The following is a 20,103-nucleotide window of genomic DNA, read 5'->3' as shown; positions in this document are numbered from 1 at the left end:
AGGGAGATCCTGGATTCTCTACAAGGTGAACTATTCCAGCAGTTGGTAACGGAACCCACGTAGGATGGGACCATATTGGACTTAGTGCATACAAACAGGGAAAGTGTTTCCGAAGTTACAGTAGGTGATCATTTGGTATCCAGTGATCACCACATGATGTGGTTTAATATTAAGAGATGTATAGAGAGGGCTCTCATTTGAAAGTGAAGATTCTAGACTTTAAAAAAAAAAAAATAAGCTAACTTTGTTGAGATGGGGATTACATCAAGAAACTGTTGTCTGCATGGGAACATCTGGAAGTAGTAGGAAAGGAATGGGCAAAACTGAAATGAGCTATTGTAAGGGCAACACACCATTTTGTAAGGAAAGTAAGTAAACGCTCCCTTAATCCTCAAAAGTATAGTTGAGAAGGTAAGGAAAAAAAGGTTTCATAAACTATAAAAGATCACAGAAAGAGGAAGACGCAAAAATATCTGGAAAAGTTAAAAGAGGCTGGTCAAGTAGTCAGGAAAGCAAAGATACAAATGGAAGAAAAAATAGCTGAAAAGGTAAACCAAGGGGACAAGACTTTAGATGTTTGTGAAAGAAGGAAGTGCAAAAATGGCACTGTGAGACTCAAAGGTGAAGGGGAGGAATATATAGAATCTGATAAAGATAAGGCTAAGCTGCTTAACAAATATTTCTGTTCTGTTTTCACAGCTGAAGTACCCGGAGTGGGACCGCAGAAGACAAGAACAAATAGGGCTGGAGGTGTGGTATACCCTGATTGATTTTCTGTGGATTGTGTTCATGAGGAGTTAGCTAAACTAAATGTGAACAAAGCGATGGGGCCGAATGGTGTACATCAGAGGGTTCTGAAGGAACTTAAGGAAATTCTGGCGGCTCTGCTAGCTGACCTTTTCAATGCTTCTCTAGAGTCAGGAGTGGTACCGGAGGACTGGAGAAGGGTGGATGTGGTCTCTCTCCATAAAAGTGGAAATAAGGAAAAAGTAGGGCCCCTTTTTGACATGAAGAGAAAAATGTCCAATGCAAAATCAAAAAGCTTGATGGCCCAGGGAGCTTGAGTGAAAAGTATACTGAAAAACATTGATGCTCCCTGGGTTGAAAAAGAAGCTCGAAGTGGCCTGAAGACCAAAGATCAAAAAATTGACTAAAATGAACTAAACTCTAAGAAAATACTGATAAAATAAAATAAAATAATATTGAGAAGGCACAAAAAAAGGCTTCAAAATTTGATGTGCTAAAGAGATACCAAAAACACAGTTTCTCAGCTCTGTAGAAAATTTAGAACTAATTATCTGGCGAGCCAACATCGGGAGGGAAGGCACCAGCACATGCATGGGTTCCGTGGATGACATCACCCACATGAAAATATAATGCCTGCTAATTTTTAGTAGAAGGCTCTCTTAGATTTTCATTTAAATTTCTAATATTATTTTTTTTTAAGTTTTTTAAAGTTCCCTCTGCTTGATTACTCCGACAGTTATGATCTTAAGTAAACAAAGATTCAAATAGGCCAGTTTTTAGAATATCATCCTGCAAGCATAGAGACAATGCATGATAAATAACATTAATGCATAGAACAGTTGATGCAGTAATGGGAAAATGTATACACCATAAGGGCTATAGCATTTTATTCCTAAAATATGGAACACAACAAATTAAGACCACAATGAAATGAGATTTAGAAATAAACCCAAAAGCTGAAGAAATGAAATCAAGAGAAAGTGGACAGGATGAACAATCTAGTAATGTTCCTTTATAATAATAATGTCTTGAATAAACATTGTTATTTTGCTTACCACATTTTCTTCTATTGCAGCCAAAGGCTTATTAATGCTGTTCACAAACTTGTTGACATGTTCAAAGTGCTTTGTCATTTCTGTTGCTAGGACCATGTCAATAATGGCTTGACGAAGCGTTCGATATTCAGTCCTGTTATAAAAAGGAAATTCTGTATTAATAGTAATCTTATCCTGTTTGTATGGATGCTTTATTAAGGCATATCCAGCTGTACGGTACATAGTTGAGGTGTCTTTTGCAATAAGACAGTTTTACTAAAAAAGTGTGGCTCATGTGACTACACTTGAAGATTAATCTTAAAGATCTTAAATAATTTTCTAGAAGAGTAAGAAGTTTTTCACACCACAGATTTTTTTTTTAAAGTTCTTTATTTAAAAAACAAGACAAGACAAAAACCTGATGCATGAAAATAAAAAATTATCATAAAGAAGAAAAACATAAGAAGGGTGTTTCTGGTAAAAGTATCTGTATCAAAATGATTTTACTATACCACATGTAGCAGAGAATTTCATCAATTATCAACAAATGCAATTAAAGTCCAAGAAAATGAGGCAGAAAGAAATAAATTATCCTAACTGAATTGAGGGCCACCAACCTGATTAAACAGGTAGAAGACCATACATGAGAGGTCAGGATATGAGTACAAACAACAAAGATCATGACAAGGTCACTTTGCTCACATTTTGTTTCCATTTTTATACAACTTATCTTCCTAAAAGGGAAGCCATAAAATCAGAATAATATGATTTAATCTTGTACTTAACTTTGAAAAACTGTAAAATATACAATTTTGAAAAAGAAAAAAAAAGGAAAATAGATTATTTCAGACTTACCTCTCCATGTTTTTAAATATATTACATTTCTCATCCCTGGTGGTAAGCTGGAACGCAAGTGCTGCATGATGGCTCTCTAACACCGCTGTGTCATTGTATAATATTGCCAGTTCACTTCCTCCATTACACAGGAAGGAGTTTGTTCTGCCAGGATGATCCACATCATGAACAGTGGCAGCAATAAGTGCTGCAACTTCATCAATCTGATCTAAACTTTGCTGGAAGGAGACAACAGAAATTATGTTTTCTAGTCTTTAGGTTCTGGAACACGCACTATAACGAAATACAGTCGAGTTCCTTTACATGCTTAGGACTCAAAACATTTGGAGGTCCTTTTACTAAGCTGCATCTTAAAAGAGCTTACCATATTATACACTCAGATGTCCTGGACTAAGTTACCAACTGCTCTGCATTTCAGTGCAAAAAGCACGAGTACTGAACCTGTGGGTAGTGCATCTTCACCAGCAAGGGATGCAGAAGGTATCATCTTACATTTTCAACTTTACCTTCCATCTGCTTTGCTTAATATTTATTATTTTCAGGTATTAATCAAAGTTTTTTGAGGCTTTGGGTGCTTTAGAGCAGGGTTTCTCAACTTCTTCAAGCCAAGTACCCCCTAAGTCTAACAAATATCAACTGAGTACCCCCTCCCAAGCTCCACCCCAGACCTGCCCAAGCTCCACCCCTGACCCCACCCCCATAATAATATTACTAATTGTAATGCAATTTCTTCCATTCATTTTTCATATACACACAATATGATCTTATTAACAATATATAACACTAGTGAAAGTGGCAGAAAAAATGCTTATATTTAAGGCCCAATCACTTACACCAGCCCTATTACTAGTGTAAATGCCCACACCAAAATGGGCAGACTGGATGGACCATTCAGGTCTTTTATCTGCCATCATTTACAACGTTAGAGCAAGGCTAGGCAACCTACAGCATGTGAGCCACAAGACCTTGGGAAGCCATGACCATGGTAAGAAAATGGTCTGTATAAATACCATTAACCAGAGTTTTGGCAATTCTAAAAACTGTATTTCACAAATATTTTCAGAAAAGCAATGAACTAATAGGGAACTGTGCACAGTTACAAAGATCTCATTAATCTTTTAAACTAATGACAGACGTATAGGGTAATAGTTTATGCTCACTCGGTCATCACATTGAGTTTTGTCAGTAATGATATATAAGGTACTAATTTTCAGTGTGTGGCTTGCTAAGGATAGTATGATATTTATGGCCCTCTATGTATAAAGGATGCCTACCCCTGTGTTAGAGGGAACACCTGTAAATTTATAATATTCAATCATTTATCCATGTAGTTGCATGCTCTGCTCATCTTCTGCTCAATCTTCACCCATTTGTACATCCAACAGCAAGTTCACACCATCAAATCAGGACATGAACTTTTCTGCTAGTGACTGTTCTGTAATGGGGCCTTTATTCATGTTCTGACCACCTTAAATTAGATGGCAGAAACAAAGCTCCGGACTTTGGTTTTAATAAAATTTTTATTCCTGCAATTTGCTGGCCCGCTATATGTGTTTGCTGCTAAAACTAAGTGGCTCCCCCTTACAAAATACTAGTGTAAAAGGGAAAATATGCTCCTGTAATAAAGGCATGAGCCCTTACACCAGCCCTAGAGCTGACATAACTGTGTGTATCCAAGTTCCGATGATGAGTATTTTTAGTATTTTAAACTCTGCCAATTCTCCACCACCGAAACCTATAACTTATCCACTATGTAAGATATGAACGTAGTTACAGGATATTGGCCTGAATGTGTGTGTGTTAGTATTCTGAACATTTTACATGAGTACAAAATGTTAATACCTACTTTGCAGAATTACCTCATTTTATAAAGTCTTTTCCATGTGTAAAGCAAATGGCTGTTATAAAACTGCAGATCTATGTAAAAGCATGCAAGTACGTGTGCAGCTATATTTGATCTTCACATGTAGGTGTTGCTGACAGCCTAGTCTGAGGGCCATTTTGCAATATGTATATATTTACAGCTGCCGTGAGGCAGATGAGCATCTGGGTACTATTCAGCCCTGAAAGCCAGAACAAAAGGACTCAAATTTTTGACAAAACTAAGCTAACTCGCCAGCTACTGTGTATTTCTTAATATGGCAGTAATTCAATATTTGGATGCATTTTCAAACCTGTAACAAAAGTCCAAAGCACAATATCCTTGTTAAATGGGAGATATGTTAAGCCAGAACACTGTACTGTATTGACAGGACAATCAAGCTATTGTGACATCACTGATGAGGTTGGCTCTTAGGCATTGGTGGAGTGAGGCATTATGACATCACAGTATCAGTTCTGGATACCAGAGGAAGTTACTATTGTGAGCTACTGTAAAGACAGGTTATTCTACTACTATTTATGCTATTTTAGAACAGGCCCCTTTTTAGCTACTAATACGGTAACCCAGGTTAACAGTAAAATAACACATTTTAAAAGGTAGCCCATGTTGATAACTCTCCCCCACAAAGGGTGATTTAACCTAACAATTATGTCATCAAATTTCCATAAGGAAATTCAGCAGTATCTAATCGAGTGGAGAGATAAAGACAACTTTCAAATGAAAGGCCACCTCAAAAAAAGGAAAAGCAGAAATGCTCAAAGTGTGGCATTATTAATTTATTCAGCATCCCAATACATGTAAAAACTCATTTCATGCACACAGAATCAGTATAATCAGTATTTTCCTGTGGATTATTTATTAAGGCACATAGACATATAAGTTGTCTTTAGGGACTGTTTTCTTATTTTTTTATAGCTATATGGTGCCTGCTTATATATTGCAGCCCCATATACACTGTAAAGAGATTATTGGTCTAGTACTAACATATACTTCATAATATATGTATATGTATATACAGTATATATTAATTCTTTATTTTTTCATTTGTATGGACCTTCGGATATCAACTGGACCATGAATAATGCCCACCAATCTCTTGAAGAAAGACTGCACACACTCGATTATACCCCTCGACCCTGAAGAAAAACATTGTTTGAAACATGCATGTCGGGAGAGGTGCCATTGATGAACATTTGAGAGCTAACCTCGAAGCTAAGTAGCTAAGTAGTAAGATTAAATTAGAAGAAAAAGACATTAAGTAAGGTAATGAAGGAAATTAAAATGAAATACAATGAAGAAATAGTTATGGAATTATGAAATTAAGAATAAGTATGAAACTAAATGAATTTTAGAGTTTTGAGTAGATAAACAATAAAGTGGACCGATGAAGACAAGAGATTGCTGGGCATTATTCATGGTCCAGTTGATATCCGAAGGTCCATACAAATGAAAAAATAAATAATTAATATATATATATACATATATTATGAAGTATATGTTAGTACTAGACCAATAATCTCTTTACAGTGTATATGGGGCCATAATCTATAAACAGGCATCATATAGCTTTACAATATTAGAGATTTAAAAAGAGTACAGAGAATAGTTAGTGATTTAGAGAGAAGCGAATAAGGACTACACTAACAATTGGTTAAGATTTATCAAGTTCTTATTTTTTATGACTGTGCAGTGCTGCGTGCGTCTGGTAACGCTATAGAAATAATTAATAGTAGTAGTAGTAGTATAAAATAGGTACTACATATGTACCTATGTGCCTTTCTGCCTAGGATTCCGGTGAGGTCCTCCATGTTTTAGTGTTCACACTAATATTTTTAGCAAACCAGCTATTATTTCAATACCTGTTTTGCTAAAATATTAGTGTGAACACTAAAACATGGAGGACCTCACCGGGGATAACTTTAGTGTGGATAACTTTAGTGTGAAATAACTTTAGTGTGGATTTTAGAGCACCGCTTCTACAATATCTGAAAAACACTTTCCTGCTCATGCTCAATAAAATATTTGAAACAGATGACTAGCATTTCAAGAAATTCTACTATCAAAATGAAGGCTTTGTTAAAGGTTTTGGAACTGCTACATTGGAGACATCTGTTGTGATATCATTTATGGAAATAAGACTGTTGTGTGCATGTTACTAGTTCATATGCCAAGGCGTTATAAAATATCTATCTTTGGTGACTTACCTTTACTCTTTCTTTGCACAGGAAATAGGCCGTGGCATGTAACACATCTGCAGAATGAGTAGAATTATGATAGGAGTTGGTTGAATGATAGTTACTTTCGATGATGTGCAACCAAGACTTCAGAGTCGATTCAGAGCAATTCAGGAATTCACAAACTCCAAATCGGGCAAATATTTTGAGGCCAAGAGAAACCAAAGTCCTGCACAAGGAAAACGGCAAACATTCAGTGATCAGTATTTTAATAATTGTTTACAGAAAATTGTTCATAATGTATCTTGATAAAATACTGAAAAATCAACAACAAATTCGAGAAATACAAGTTCAAACTTCAACAAATGAGGGATCTGCTTACTAAACTATGTTAAAAAAATGTGATTTTATGAGTTAGCGCCTGAGAAATTTACTGAACTGCAAAACCCCAAATTATCCCCCAGCCTTCTATATCTGATTTGTAGAGGTAATTACTAGTGGTAAAATATCACATTTCTGTGCAGCAAAATGTACCAAGCATGTTACTGACCTCAGTAAATTTCAGTTTGCATTCCTGGTCAGACCAACACAAATATTGTGAGCCCAGAATTGGGCCTACTATTTTTTAAAGGGGGTTGGTTAATGGAAAAGTACCACACCTCCACGATAAGCGTTCCCTTCAGTCCAAATCAACCATTGCCAAGTTCCTCAACATAAGAACATAAGAATTGCCGCTGCTGTGTCAGACCAGTGGTCCATCATGCCCAGCAGTCCAATCACACGGCGGTCCTTAGGTCAAAGACCAGTGCCCTATTTGAGTCTAGCCTTACCTGCATATGTTCTGGTCCAGCAGGAACTTACCTAACCTTTTCTTGAATCCCTGAAAGGTGTTTTCCCCTATAACAGCCTCTGGAAGAGCGTTCCAGATTTCTACCACTCTCTGGGTGAAGAAATTCCTTACGTTTGTACGGAATCTATCTATCCCCTTTTAACTTTAGCGAGTGTCTTCTCGTTCTCTTCACTTTGGAGAGGATGAACAATCTCTCTTTCTCTACTAAGTCAAATCCCTTCAACATAACGCTCCTATCCCTGATACCCACCTGGCGGTTTCCCCAGTGGCTGATGGAAGAGGCAGACATGATCACCCATCATTCATTGCATGCCCCCTAGTCCTAGTTATTTTGGAAAGAGTGAACAAGCGATTCCCATCTACCCATTCCACTTAGTATTTTATAGACCTTTATCATATCTCCCTTGAGCCATCTTTTCTCCAGGCTGAAGATCCCTAGCCTTTCCTCATTTCTTTTATCATTTTTGTTGCCCTTCTTTGAACCTTTTCTAGTCCTGCTATTTCTTTTTTTGAGATGTGGTGACTAGAATTGCATACAGTACTCGAGGTGGGGCAGGACATGGAATGATACAAGAGCATTATAACATTCTCATCTTTGTTTTCCATTCCTTTCCTGATAATCCCTAGCTTTCTATTTGCTTTCATTGCTGCTGCCTGCCAAGCTTGGTAAAAGGGAGTTTTCTGGCCACCTTCAGAGAAAGTCTTCAACTTGACAGAGCTTGGAGATCCTCATTAGCTAAAGTATTTATATTATGAGATGGGGGTAGGACGGGGCTTAGAAAACTTTGTGCCCACCCAAAATTAGCTGTCTAGATACACCACTGCATGGAACTCTGTCAACACATCAAAATCTCCATTCTATTTTCATAATTTGGGGGTGGGGTGGGGGTGGGGGAGTCTGAAGAATATTTCAGAATCTAAGAGCCAATTTTTCATAAACTAAAGACATTTCTAAAACTGGAGTTATCAACGAGTTAAAACTGAATTTTAACTCTGTTATAGTTAATTGATTTTTCTTGAGTTTCCTCTCCATCTCCAGTTACACCCAACAACAAAAATCACTCATAAGAATTTAAGCAAGGCAGCACAATAAGTAAATCATAGATATTCAGACAGTCCTGTGACTATTAGTGCAAGTACAATATAATAAACAATATCTGTAAAAGCAATTCATGTGCTCCCTTTTGTAGGGGACAAAAATAACGCTGAACTTCCCTCCAAAGAGATCTACGAGTACTGTAGTAAAATAAAGAAAGTATGAAAGGAAAAAGTGAAAATATTTATTTCTCTAGACTGCAGGTTTCTCAGCCTAGCAGAACCTAATGACACGTTTCTCCTTTCAATCCTCTGAGAAAAAGATAGAGACTTGTATTACTCAATTCTTCTCCGGGGAACTCCTACACCACAATATAAAGCTTAATGAACTATTCTAGTCCAACCTTCCAAATGTCTACAAGGACCTGAAAGTACCATAGATTTCATGGCTAATTTCATAATGCTGTGTGATCACACAGACATAATGGCAGTATTTACAAAGAGGCCAGGCTGTGCTTTTCATGCAGAAACTTGAAAAATGGCAAATATCTTCACTTATAAAACACTGTATAACACTTCTTTTGTGCTTTGGCGCTGGTTTGCTTTATAGATTGCTAGGTATGCCAGCACTGATTGGGGATAATCACACACTGAAAGCCTCTCAAGGTAAAAAGTATTGGCATAATGCTTACCCGCTTTGCTATTAATTTAGGGCATTGGATTTTCAGGGTTTACATACTGGAAATGTAGGTGTAATTTGTCAGCCAATCTGGTGTTTTCATAATTACTAGAAATAGGTGTTAATTTTTTTCATAGTAAAAATTAATTCCAGAGCCAATTTTGGCGGATTTATTTTTGAAATGTTTACTCCCCTTTTTCCTTTAGTCAGAGCTGGACAGAGGGAGCTGTTCTGGGGGAAGTTATCAAGTTGTGTTAGGGCAATAACCCATATTACTATATAACACAAGACTGTCAATGACGACATTCTCTCCTCTGCTCTAGATACCCTTGCTCCTCCAATCTCATGTCCTGTTAGGCGTGCCAAACCCCAACCCTGGCTCACCCCCTGCATTCATTACCTACGCCGATGTGCCCGTTATGCTGAATGTCTCTGACTTAAATCCTGTGTACATGCTGACTTCATACACTTCAAATTCATGCTGATATCGTTCCAGTTTGCCCTCTCGCTGGCCAAACAAGAATACTATAACAAGAATACTATATCCACTTAACCACTTCTCTTAGCTCCAATCCTCGCCATCTCTTTACCACACTAAACTCCCTATTCAAAGCACCCTTGCTGCCTATCCCCCCTTCAATTTCTCCTCAGACAATGACAGAGTTCTTCTACAAGAAGATGCACCTTGATCTCTCAACCAGGCTGCTTCCCCCTCCCCTCCCCTCCATCTGTCCCTTCTACTAACCTCCCCTCAACACCAGCCACTCTCTCCTCTTTCTCTGAGATCACTGAGGAGAAAACCACACATCTTCTCTCATCCTCCAACCCACTACCTGCTCCTCTGATCCGATTTTCATTCACCTACTCAGTGCTATCTTGCCCCCTGTCATCCCTTCTATCTGTCACATCCTCAACCTATCGCTCTCCATTGAAACTGTCCCTGATGCCTTCAAACATGCTTTTGTCACTCTCCTACTCAAGAAACCCTCACTGGACCTTATGTGTCCCTCCAACTATTGCCCCATCTCCCTCTTCCCCTTCTTATCCAAGTTACTTGAACGTGCTGTTTACCACTGTTGCCTGGAATTCCTTTCATCCCATGCTATTCTGGATCTGCTTCAGTCAAGCTTTTGCCCGCTGCATTCCACAGAAACTGCCCTTACTAAAGTTTCCAAAGACCTGTTCTTGTCCAGATCCAAAGGCCTTTACTCTATCCTCATTCTTCTCAATCTGTCTGCTGCTTTTGATACTGTTGATCATTGCTTACTCATCGATATGCTGTCCTTGTTGCAATTCCAGGGTTCTGTCCTCTCCTGGTTTTCTTCCTATCTGATGGTCCAGGGGGTTCTTTGGGCAGGAACAATTCCCAGCTACACCTGCCCTTCAAGTATTGTCCTTCAAATGGTGTCCCTTAGTACTGCAAGACTATTGCTAGGGGCACCATTTTGAGGAATGATGCTGGAAGGGCAAGAGCGACCGGGGACCATTCCTGTTGAAGGACCCACTGGACCACCAGGGAATAAAGTATGACTACAGGGTTGGAGATAGGGCATGGGCTTGATGGAGGGATATTTGGATTGAGGGGGACAGCACCACAAATCCTTTCAGATATGGCCTGGAGGCAGTGTTTTAGTCCTTTACCATGGGAGTTAGAAACCTGCAGTACAGACTAAGTGCTAATTTCCTCTCAACTTATGTGCACCAAGTGTGTGCACACATATATAGAATTGCCCTTTTTAATCAAGGTGTAGCAAAAGCTCTCTTTTTACAGCATCTTGATAAATTACCTCCATAATGAAAGGAAATTTAAGGAGCTCCAGAAAAGTTGAAAACTTTCAACAAATCTTAGGAACAAATTACAGCAGACAAACACCATGAAGACTATCTAGTCTATTCAATCTTGATGCAGTATCAGAGAATAGCTTATTCCCCCCGATATTCAAAACTATTTAACTGGTGAGGATCAGCCACTGACTGGTTAAATAGCATTTTAGAACTTAACTGTGAATATTCAGCACTTTCCTACAGATTTTGTGAACAGGCAGAGTCATACCTTCCGTGGGGGCACAGGAGATCAAAATTGAGAAAGTGGAAGATATCCAGTATTTCTGCCCTGGGTTCTTCCTCCATCTACTTAAATGAAACGGCATCAGCCATTTCACTGATAAAATCAGTAAAGGTATAACCCTCTGAGGAAGATTTTCTCTTTTTTTGTGTGTGGAGGAAAGATTTCTAAGGGTAAGTCAGTGAACTCTGTAGCCTTGTATTCAGAATCTCAGGAATACTTTTAATTCATTTGTGCCTAAACAGACGTTAAACTTTCAGAGGTGGCAGTTCTGGAACGAGTCCATCTAGACTCCAAGGTATGCTTGTGTCCTCCCCTGATTTGTTAGAGAACGATACCAATGCCATGGGTCTCAAGGATTGGCTGCATCATCCTGTCCATGAGGCAGAGGCATCCCACTGAGCAAGAACTTGAGCAAAACTAGTTGATTTTCAGGTTCAGCTTCTCTTCAAGGACCACTTTTGCCAACATCAAAGGTGGCACAATAGGAGAAGTCACATCCATAATCACCTAAAAGCATTGTGGCCTTGTAATTTAAGAGTGTATTATCCGGTTAGGCTAGTGTTCAAAGGAACAAAGGTGCCTACATTCCTTTATAGAATAAAATCCTACCAAGCAACCTCCGGATGCTTTACATATGTAGGTGACTTGTTATAAAATTGCCTTTTATGAGGGTAATTTTATGAGAGCACCTAGGTTAATTGACCAGGAGGGTGCCTATTTCTCACCTACTTTATAAAGGCACATAGACACCTGTCATAAAATACTAGCAAAAATCTGGCCAAATTGTACTTAAACATCGAGCACAAACATGATACCTGCCCTCACACAGACCTAATATTACGGTGTATATTTTGATATATCACTCTTCCTTGGAGCAATAACAGAGCACTGTACAATAAAAGTAAAAAAAAAGAAAAGAAGATTCTAGAACTTTGCAGCGCACGAAGATGGCTGGGTAGAGGATTAGCTCTGTTGTGACAGGCAAATTTTATTAAGATTTTGGCAGTTAAAATTAAAGAAAAGTGAAGGAAAAGAGAGAATTGAAGTAAGAAATGGCTTCGGGTAAAACTAGTAAAAGTAATCCGGTGAATTCAGGAGCAGGAAGTAAAAAACAAAACAAAAATGGATTCGGTATCCCCGACAGTGGTCCCGTTGCCTCAGGAAGAAATTGATAACAGTGATTTGATGAATGAACCTCAGAAAATTAAAGAAATAGTAAGTGATAACGCTAAAAATATAAAAGTTGTGAAGGAGGAAAGAGAGAGTCTGACAAATAGAATGCAGGCAGTTGACTTCAAAATTGAGCAGTTAGAAAAGCATGCTGAGAAATCTGAGGCAGAGATGCTGGTGTGTAAAAAAGATCACAGAGAAATAGAGGCGTTGAAAAAGGATTTTGAAGACTTATCAAATCGTGAAAGAAGGAATAATTTGCGTCTGATTGGGATACCTGAGGGGATTGAGCAGAATGATCCTATTCAATTTGTGACTAATTTTATCCCAAAGATCTTGCCATTTAAAAGTTCTTTTCCTTTGGAGATAGAAAGAGCACATCGGATACCGATGAAAAGATCAAATAGTCAGAAAGGTCCCCGTCCAATAATCTTTAAGCTGCTAAGACATCAGCAGGTGGTAGAGATTATAAAGCTGGCTAAAACAAACAAGGATCTTAAATGCCAGGATTCTAAGATCTTTATAGTACCTGACTTTGCAAAAGCTACAGCCTACAAAAGAAAACAGCTTTTGGATTTAAGACCTAAACTGAGAGCAATGGGAGCAAGATATGGATTGATATACCCTGCTATTATGAGGGTAACTTATGATAATAAAACTTATAATTTTGAAGAAGCAGGCAAATTACAGGAATTTCTAGATCAATATAATTTGCCTATGGTTTCATGAAAGTATTTAGAAAATGTAATAAATAATATACTTAGATTATTTTTGGTTTATATTTTTGAGTGAAAATTGAAAGATATTTTATAAAGAAGGAAAAAGTGGAAAAAAAAAAATAGAAAAGGAGAAAAATATTTTCTAGAAAATTGTTGCAGTTAGGTTTAAGGGGGATCAACATTTCAAACAAGATTTAAAGAATAGAAATGAAAAATTTTAAAGAGACAATAAGAAAAGAAGAAAAGAAGATTTTGACAAGGTAAGAAGAGGGATGGAGCATATAGGAAGTGAAGAAAATATGAGGAACAATTATAAGATTTGGATGGTTTCTTAATGTGAATTTATAATTTGCATTTGAGCGTGACTGAGATAATAATATGAGGACACATAAATGCTGCATTGGAGAAATGTGGGAACTTAGAATATAATAAGATGAAAAATACAAGACTATTGATGTAAAGAGAAGAAGATGTGAAGATGGACTGATGGAAATGACTTGAGCATTATTTAGATTTACAATTTGCATCTGAAATTGACTGAGATATAAGGATGATGTTGCAAAAATACTTTATTGGAGAAAGATGAAATAGCAATCTGCAAGAAGATGGAATAAGAGACTGAAACAGCAGGATGAAGATGTACAAGTGTTACAGTTGTGCAGAATGGAGAATAGACTGTAATAGATTGAAGATGCAATGAAAATTAATGAGAGTTTTAAAAAATATGAGGTCTGCTTGGTTGAAATGTTTGATCCTTCTTTTGATGTAAGGTTAAAAAAAAAAAAAAATGAATATTATAGGATGGAGTGATGTATGTTCCATTGAAGTTGTGAGAAACTTAGGTTAGACAAAAAAAAAATATAATAAAATAAAATAATAATATTAATCTTGGGGGGGTATATATTGTAAGAAATGGTTTCCGAAATATTGGGTATATCCTTTTATAAATATATTAGAGGTATAGGATGGAAGAATGTTTGGAAATTTGAATGAGGAGGGAAGTATATAATAAAGAATTATAGTTAATATGGGTATTTAGGGTATTGAAGAATGGATTGACTGCAGGAGAATTTAGTGTTGGTTGCATGAAAGATTAGAGAAAGAAAAATGAGTATGTTATTGCCTGTGGGGAGTTTATTTTTTGCTCAGTAATATGTGCGTTTCGAAGTTTGCATTTGTGTTAGGGGAGGGGAGAGTGGAGGATGGGAATAGGGGGGGGGATGGGGAAAGAGGGGAGGGGGGGAGACTCATATATTGGTTTAAGGAAAAAGAAAAAATGTATATTTTATGTTTAAGTGGATTATATATGTATTTTATATTTTATTTGTAAAATGGGTTTTAAAATGTTTTCTTTGAATGTAAATGGCCTTAATCACCCTATAAAAAGGAAAAAGGTATTGGAATATATTAAACAACAAAATATAGATATATGTTTCTTGCAAGAGACACATTTGTCTGGAACAGAGTCTATGAAGCTGACAGATAAGTGGATAAAACAATGTTTATTTGCACCAGCGGTAAAAAAGAAGGCAGGAGTTGCAATATTGATTAATAAAAAATGTCCAGCAACATTTAATATGGTTAAGGCAGATCCTCAAGGAAGGTGGTTACTTGTTGACATGAGCATGGGCAGTAATACAATGGCGTTACTAAATATATATGCACCTAATTCGAATCAAAGTGAATTCTTTAAATCTCTACAACAATTAGTTTTACCACTGGCTACTACTAATTTAGTGATGGCTGGGGATTTCAATGCTGTTATAGATCCAATAATGGATAAAAAGCCTAGTAGAATAATGAAATCAATGGGATTAGATAATTTGGTACAAGTATGTAATTTAAAAGATATATGGCGTATTCTTCATTTTAATGTTCGGGAATTTACATTTTGTTTACATGTTCATCAATCGTTCTCAAGAATTGATTATATTTTTGTTTCAGATCAGATGGTACAGCAAGTTATAAAAGCTGACATAGAACCAATAGTAATATCTGATCATGGTGGTATATGGATAGAAGTTAACTTAGTAGATCCAGATAATTCCAAACCTGTATGGAGGTTTCATAATACATTGCTTGCTGATTCTAAATTTTGCACAGAATTTCAAAATAAAATAAATGAATATTTTAGACTTAATGATTTAGAGGAAATTTCGATTGGAATTTTATGGGTTGCTTTCAAAGCAACTATGAGAGGACAAATTATATCATATTCTGCATATAAAATGAAACTGTTAAGAAAACAATATGTGAATTTGGAAAAAGAAATTAAGAATTTGGAATTAAAATTGGTTAATAAATGGGAACAGGAGACATTTCAAATATTGTTAAAAAAAATGTGAATATAATGAAATTTCCTCTGGGTTAGTAAGGAAAGATATTTTTGCTCAGCAGGTGGTGTATTATGGTAGTGCAAATAAGGCTGGAAGATTATTGGCAAATTATTTAAAAGCAAAGAAAAGGAAGGAGAAAATAAGCATAATTAAAGATGAGTTAGGAAATTCTCATTCTCAAATTGGAAATATATTAAAACAATTTTTAAAATATTATAAGTCATTGTATTCTTCGGAGTCTTATTTAAATAAAGAGAAAGATGGGATGGATTTTTTGAGTTTAGTTGAAGGTCCTAAGATTCCTGATCATATAAACCTATATCATTAAAAGAGTTACAAATGGCATTGAAATCCCTTAGAGTTGGGACCGCTCCAGGTGGAGATGGATTTACAGTAGAGTTTTATAAAGAATTTCAAATTTCCCTATTACCGTATTTATTAAAATTATATCAGGATCAACTGAATAAAGGTTGTATATCAGGCACTATGGCAGAATCTTTAACTATTGTTTTGCCAAAGCCAAATAAAGATCCAACATTGGTTTCAAACTACAGGCCTATATCTTTAATAAATGTAGATGGTAAATTATTAGCTAAGATTTTAGCATTAAGATTGGCTAAAGCTCTTCCGCATATAATAGGAATGAATCAAACTGGATTTGTTGCTCAAAGACACTCTTCTAATAATACTAGACTGGCATTTCAGATGTATTATTTAACAAAGCAAATTAATGATCCGGCTTTTTCGGTTTCACTAGATGCTGAGAAGGCTTTTGATCGTGTAGAATGGAGTTTCATGTATCAAGCTATGGAATGGTTTGGTATTGGATCCGGATTTATACAAATGATACAAGCATTGTACAGCTCCCCAACTACTCGCTTATATATAAATAATAATTTTTCGGATGCTTTTAAGTTGCAGAGGGGAGTTAGACAAGGTTGTCCATTATCTCCTTTGCTCTTTGATATAGTTCTTGAACCCTTATTATTAGCTATTCGACAGGCAAAGGACATACAGGGTATTCCATGTGCTGGAGTGGAATATAAAGTATCTGCTTATGCAGATGACATCTTGCTTCATTTGAGGAATCCGGAAACAACAATCCCATGTCTACTGAAGGTCATAGATACATTTGGAAAATTCTCAGGATACAAAATAAATTGGACTAAATCAGAGATTTTAACTTTAAATGTGCATTGTACAAAAGGTATACTTGATTCTTTCCCTTTTATATGGAAAGAGGATGGAATAAAGTACTTAGGTATTTGGCTGAATAAAACACTTGAAGAGACAATGAGAATAAATGAAAAATTTTTATTACAAAAAGTTACAGAGTTGTGTGAGCAATGGAATCCTTTACATTTGTCCTGGTGGGGAAGAGTACAAACTGTTAAAATGATGATTTTGCCTGTGGTTTGCTATCAATTGGGAATGATACCAGTGTTTTTTCAGGGGTCTTTCTATAAAAAATTAAATAGTATTCTGGTTAAATTTATTTGGCTGGATAAAATTGCAAGAGTGGCTTTAGTGTCTTTGCAAAGACCAATTGAGGAGGGTGGGGTAAATTTTCCCAATTTTTATAGGTATCATCAGGCCTATATCATGCGCCAAGGTATGTATTGGGTCCTCCCAGAGCTTTTGGAACAATTACCAGAGTGGTTAAGGGTGGAGAGATCACTTATCTTTCCACTTAGGCTTGATCTTTTGCTTGGTATAAAAGTGCCTAGAATACGTAAGGACAATAGAGTATTAATGGATACTTGGAAAACATTAAGGTTTGTAGACAAATTAACTACTGATTCTATTTTATAATCGAAACAACAGACTATTTGGGTAAACTCCAAGATACAAATAGGCGGGTTTTAGGTTGTCTGGAAAGATTGGATTAAAGCAGGTATAAGATCATTAACGGAAGTAATTGATAATGGTAAGATGCTTGAATTTTCACAATTGCAACATAAATATGGTCTGAATAAAAAACAAAATTATAAGTGGTTGCAATTGAAGCAGGCTATTCAGGTGGGGTTCCCTGAATGGAAATCTTTAAATGATCATTACAGCTTAGAATTCTTATGTTTCCAGGCAGATTTTCTGGGTCACCAGGCCGCAAAGTGGTATAAAATTATATCTAATTATTTGAATAAGAAGCCTAAAAATGGATTAAGAGATATTTGGAGCATTGAGATTAAGCATCAAATTAATGCATCTCAATGGCCACGTATTTGGTCTTGGAGAATTAAAGGTACGATGTCAGCATCTATTAGGCAAACATGGTTTTTTTTGTTGCATAGAGCATTCTGGACCCCTACTAGATTACAAAAATTAGATTGCTCTAAGTCTAATAGATGCTGGCATTGTAAAATTGAAGTTGGAACTCTAGACCATCTTTTATTTTATTGTCCATGTATTCAGGCATTTTGGATATCAATATGGGATCAAGTTAATATGTTGATGGAGAGTCATGTGGCTTTATCCTATGACACAGTGATTTTTGGAATGTGTATGAGGGCCAAATGCCAAATATCTGCAGCAAACAATAAATTATTGTTTATTCTTACGGGAGTGGGAATTTAACAGATAACAACAAATTGGAAAGACTGTTCTAGACTGAATTGTAATTTTTGGTGGAACTCAGTTTGTCATATGTATAAGATGGAAAGATTTCTTGCGATACAGAGGGGGTATTTTAAAAGATTTCAAGAGGTATGGAGACCATTAATTGAATATTATAACGAGTAAAGTTTATTCTTTTTCCTTAGGGGATAATATATAGAAATGGGATGGGATGGGATGGGAGGGATAGGGAGGGAAAAATATTGGAAATATGTTGTTATGAAAAATAAGGAGATATATGTAATAGGATGGGATACTTATTGTTGTGCATTACTGGGTATAATAAAATGTTTAAAGTGTTTGAGGAAGAAGGATGGGGGGGGGGGAGGGACAGATTTCATGTCAGATTAATTGTATTATCAAAAAGGGATGTATAATTATATATAAATTTGGAAGGAATATTTTATTGATATGGAAAAGGGTGGGAGGTGGGGGGGAATAAAAACATGTATAATAATATTATTTAAGAATGCCAAGTGTGTTATGTAAATTAATTGTAATAATACTGTACACTTGTTGAAAGAAATAAAAAGGAATAAAGATTTAAAAAAAAAAAAAAAGAAAAGAACACCATTTTGTAAAAGGAAAGTACACCCGAGAGAGTTAATAGAGCAAGAAATGAGATCTGAGATACTGATCGTAAAGAAACTCACGAGACAAGACAGACTTGTGAAAATCAACAAATGCGTATGCAGAGCTAAACTTTAAACATGCTCTGCCTAACTAACAGATAGCGGCCAAGGAGAGAGAGAGACAGAAATATAAAAAGACAGACTGAGAGGGAACCAAGGAGACAGACAGCAAAAAAAGACAGACATACAGCCATACAGCGGCCAAGGAGAGAAAGTAAAATAAAGAAAGACAGACAGACAGCGGCCAAGGAGAAAGACAGAAAAAAATAAAGGCAGACAGACACAGGGGTCAAGGAGAGAGAAAGACAGACAGAAAAAAAGCACTACTGCTGGACAGGGGGAGCAGGCAAGGGGTGGTGGTGGACAGCCAAGGAGAGAGAGAGACAGAAACACATACAGAAAGCAGCCAAGGAGAGAGAGAGAAAGAAAGAAAGATAGACAGACTTATCTATTCTAGCACCCGTTAATGTAACGGGCTTAAAGACTAGTTCACAATAAAATTATAGGACAAAGTTTATAGGTAGTCGTAGAAAGACAGGAAGGAGACGTGGGGGGAGGGGGGATAGCAGGGGAGCAGCAGTTAGGAAGGGGAGCTAGGAGAAGGCAATCCGAGGGGGCTGTTCAATTGAAGAGGTGTGTCTTCAGTGTTTTCCAGAAGGTCATCAGCGAGCCTTGTGATCTTATCTGGACAGGCAATTGGTTCCAAATTCCTCATGTGGATTAAAAACTGGCTAGCGGATAGGAAACAGAGAGTGGGGGTAAATGGACAATACTCGGACTGGAAGAACATCACCAGTGGGGTGCCGCAGGGCTCGGTACTTGGACTCGTGCTCTTCAACATATTCATAAATGATCTGGAAATGGGTACGACGAGTGAGATGATTAAATTTGCAGACGATACAAAGTTATTCAGAGTAGTGAAGATGCAGGGGGATTGTGAAGGCCTGCAACAGGACATAAACACACTCGAGAAATGGGCAGCGACATGGCAAATGAGGTTCAACGTGGGTAAGTGTAAGGTAATGCATGTCGGTATCATAAATCCCATACACGAATACAAGATGACTAGGGCGGTACTTGGAGAGACCCCCCAGGAAAGAGACTTTGGAGTACTGGTCGACAAGTCAATGAAGCTGTCTGCGCAATGCGCAGCGGCAGTGAAAAGGGCAAACAGAATGCTACGAATGATTAAAAAGGGGATCACGAACAGATCGGAGAAGGTTTTCATGCCGCTATATCGACCCATAGTGCACCCTCACCTGGAATACTGCATCCACTGGTCGCCGTACATGAAGAAGCACACAGTACT

General features: G+C 36.9%; 2 protein-coding genes across 5 annotated transcripts in view; one reads left to right on the top strand and one right to left on the bottom strand.

Moving 5' to 3' along the window:
• FSD2 (fibronectin type III and SPRY domain containing 2) overlaps positions 1 to 757 on the top strand; it is a 60,429-nt gene extending 59,672 nt beyond the window's left edge. The window contains exon 15 of the mRNA XM_033920338.1: positions 700 to 757. The gene's annotated coding sequence lies outside the window, so the exon portion shown is untranslated. The remainder of the gene's footprint in view (positions 1 to 699) is intronic.
• The window catches only part of PDE8A (phosphodiesterase 8A), a 237,476-nt gene that overhangs the window by 17,008 nt on the left and 200,365 nt on the right, over positions 1 to 20,103 (bottom strand). For all 4 annotated transcript variants that reach the window (XM_033920337.1, XM_033920336.1, XM_033920333.1 and 1 more), the window contains 3 exons: positions 6,723 to 6,921; positions 2,637 to 2,854; positions 1,803 to 1,935 (listed from right to left, as the gene is read on the bottom strand). In XM_033920337.1, the coding sequence (XP_033776228.1) occupies positions 1,803 to 1,935; positions 2,637 to 2,854; positions 6,723 to 6,921 (550 nt within the window). The remainder of the gene's footprint in view (positions 1 to 1,802; positions 1,936 to 2,636; positions 2,855 to 6,722; positions 6,922 to 20,103) is intronic.

This window comes from Geotrypetes seraphini, chromosome 14 (genome assembly GCF_902459505.1).
Source record: "Geotrypetes seraphini chromosome 14, aGeoSer1.1, whole genome shotgun sequence".
Classification (NCBI taxonomy): domain Eukaryota; kingdom Metazoa; phylum Chordata; class Amphibia; order Gymnophiona; family Dermophiidae; genus Geotrypetes; species Geotrypetes seraphini.
Note: the sequence above shows the minus strand (reverse complement) of the source record. Positions and strands in the feature narration are given on the sequence as shown.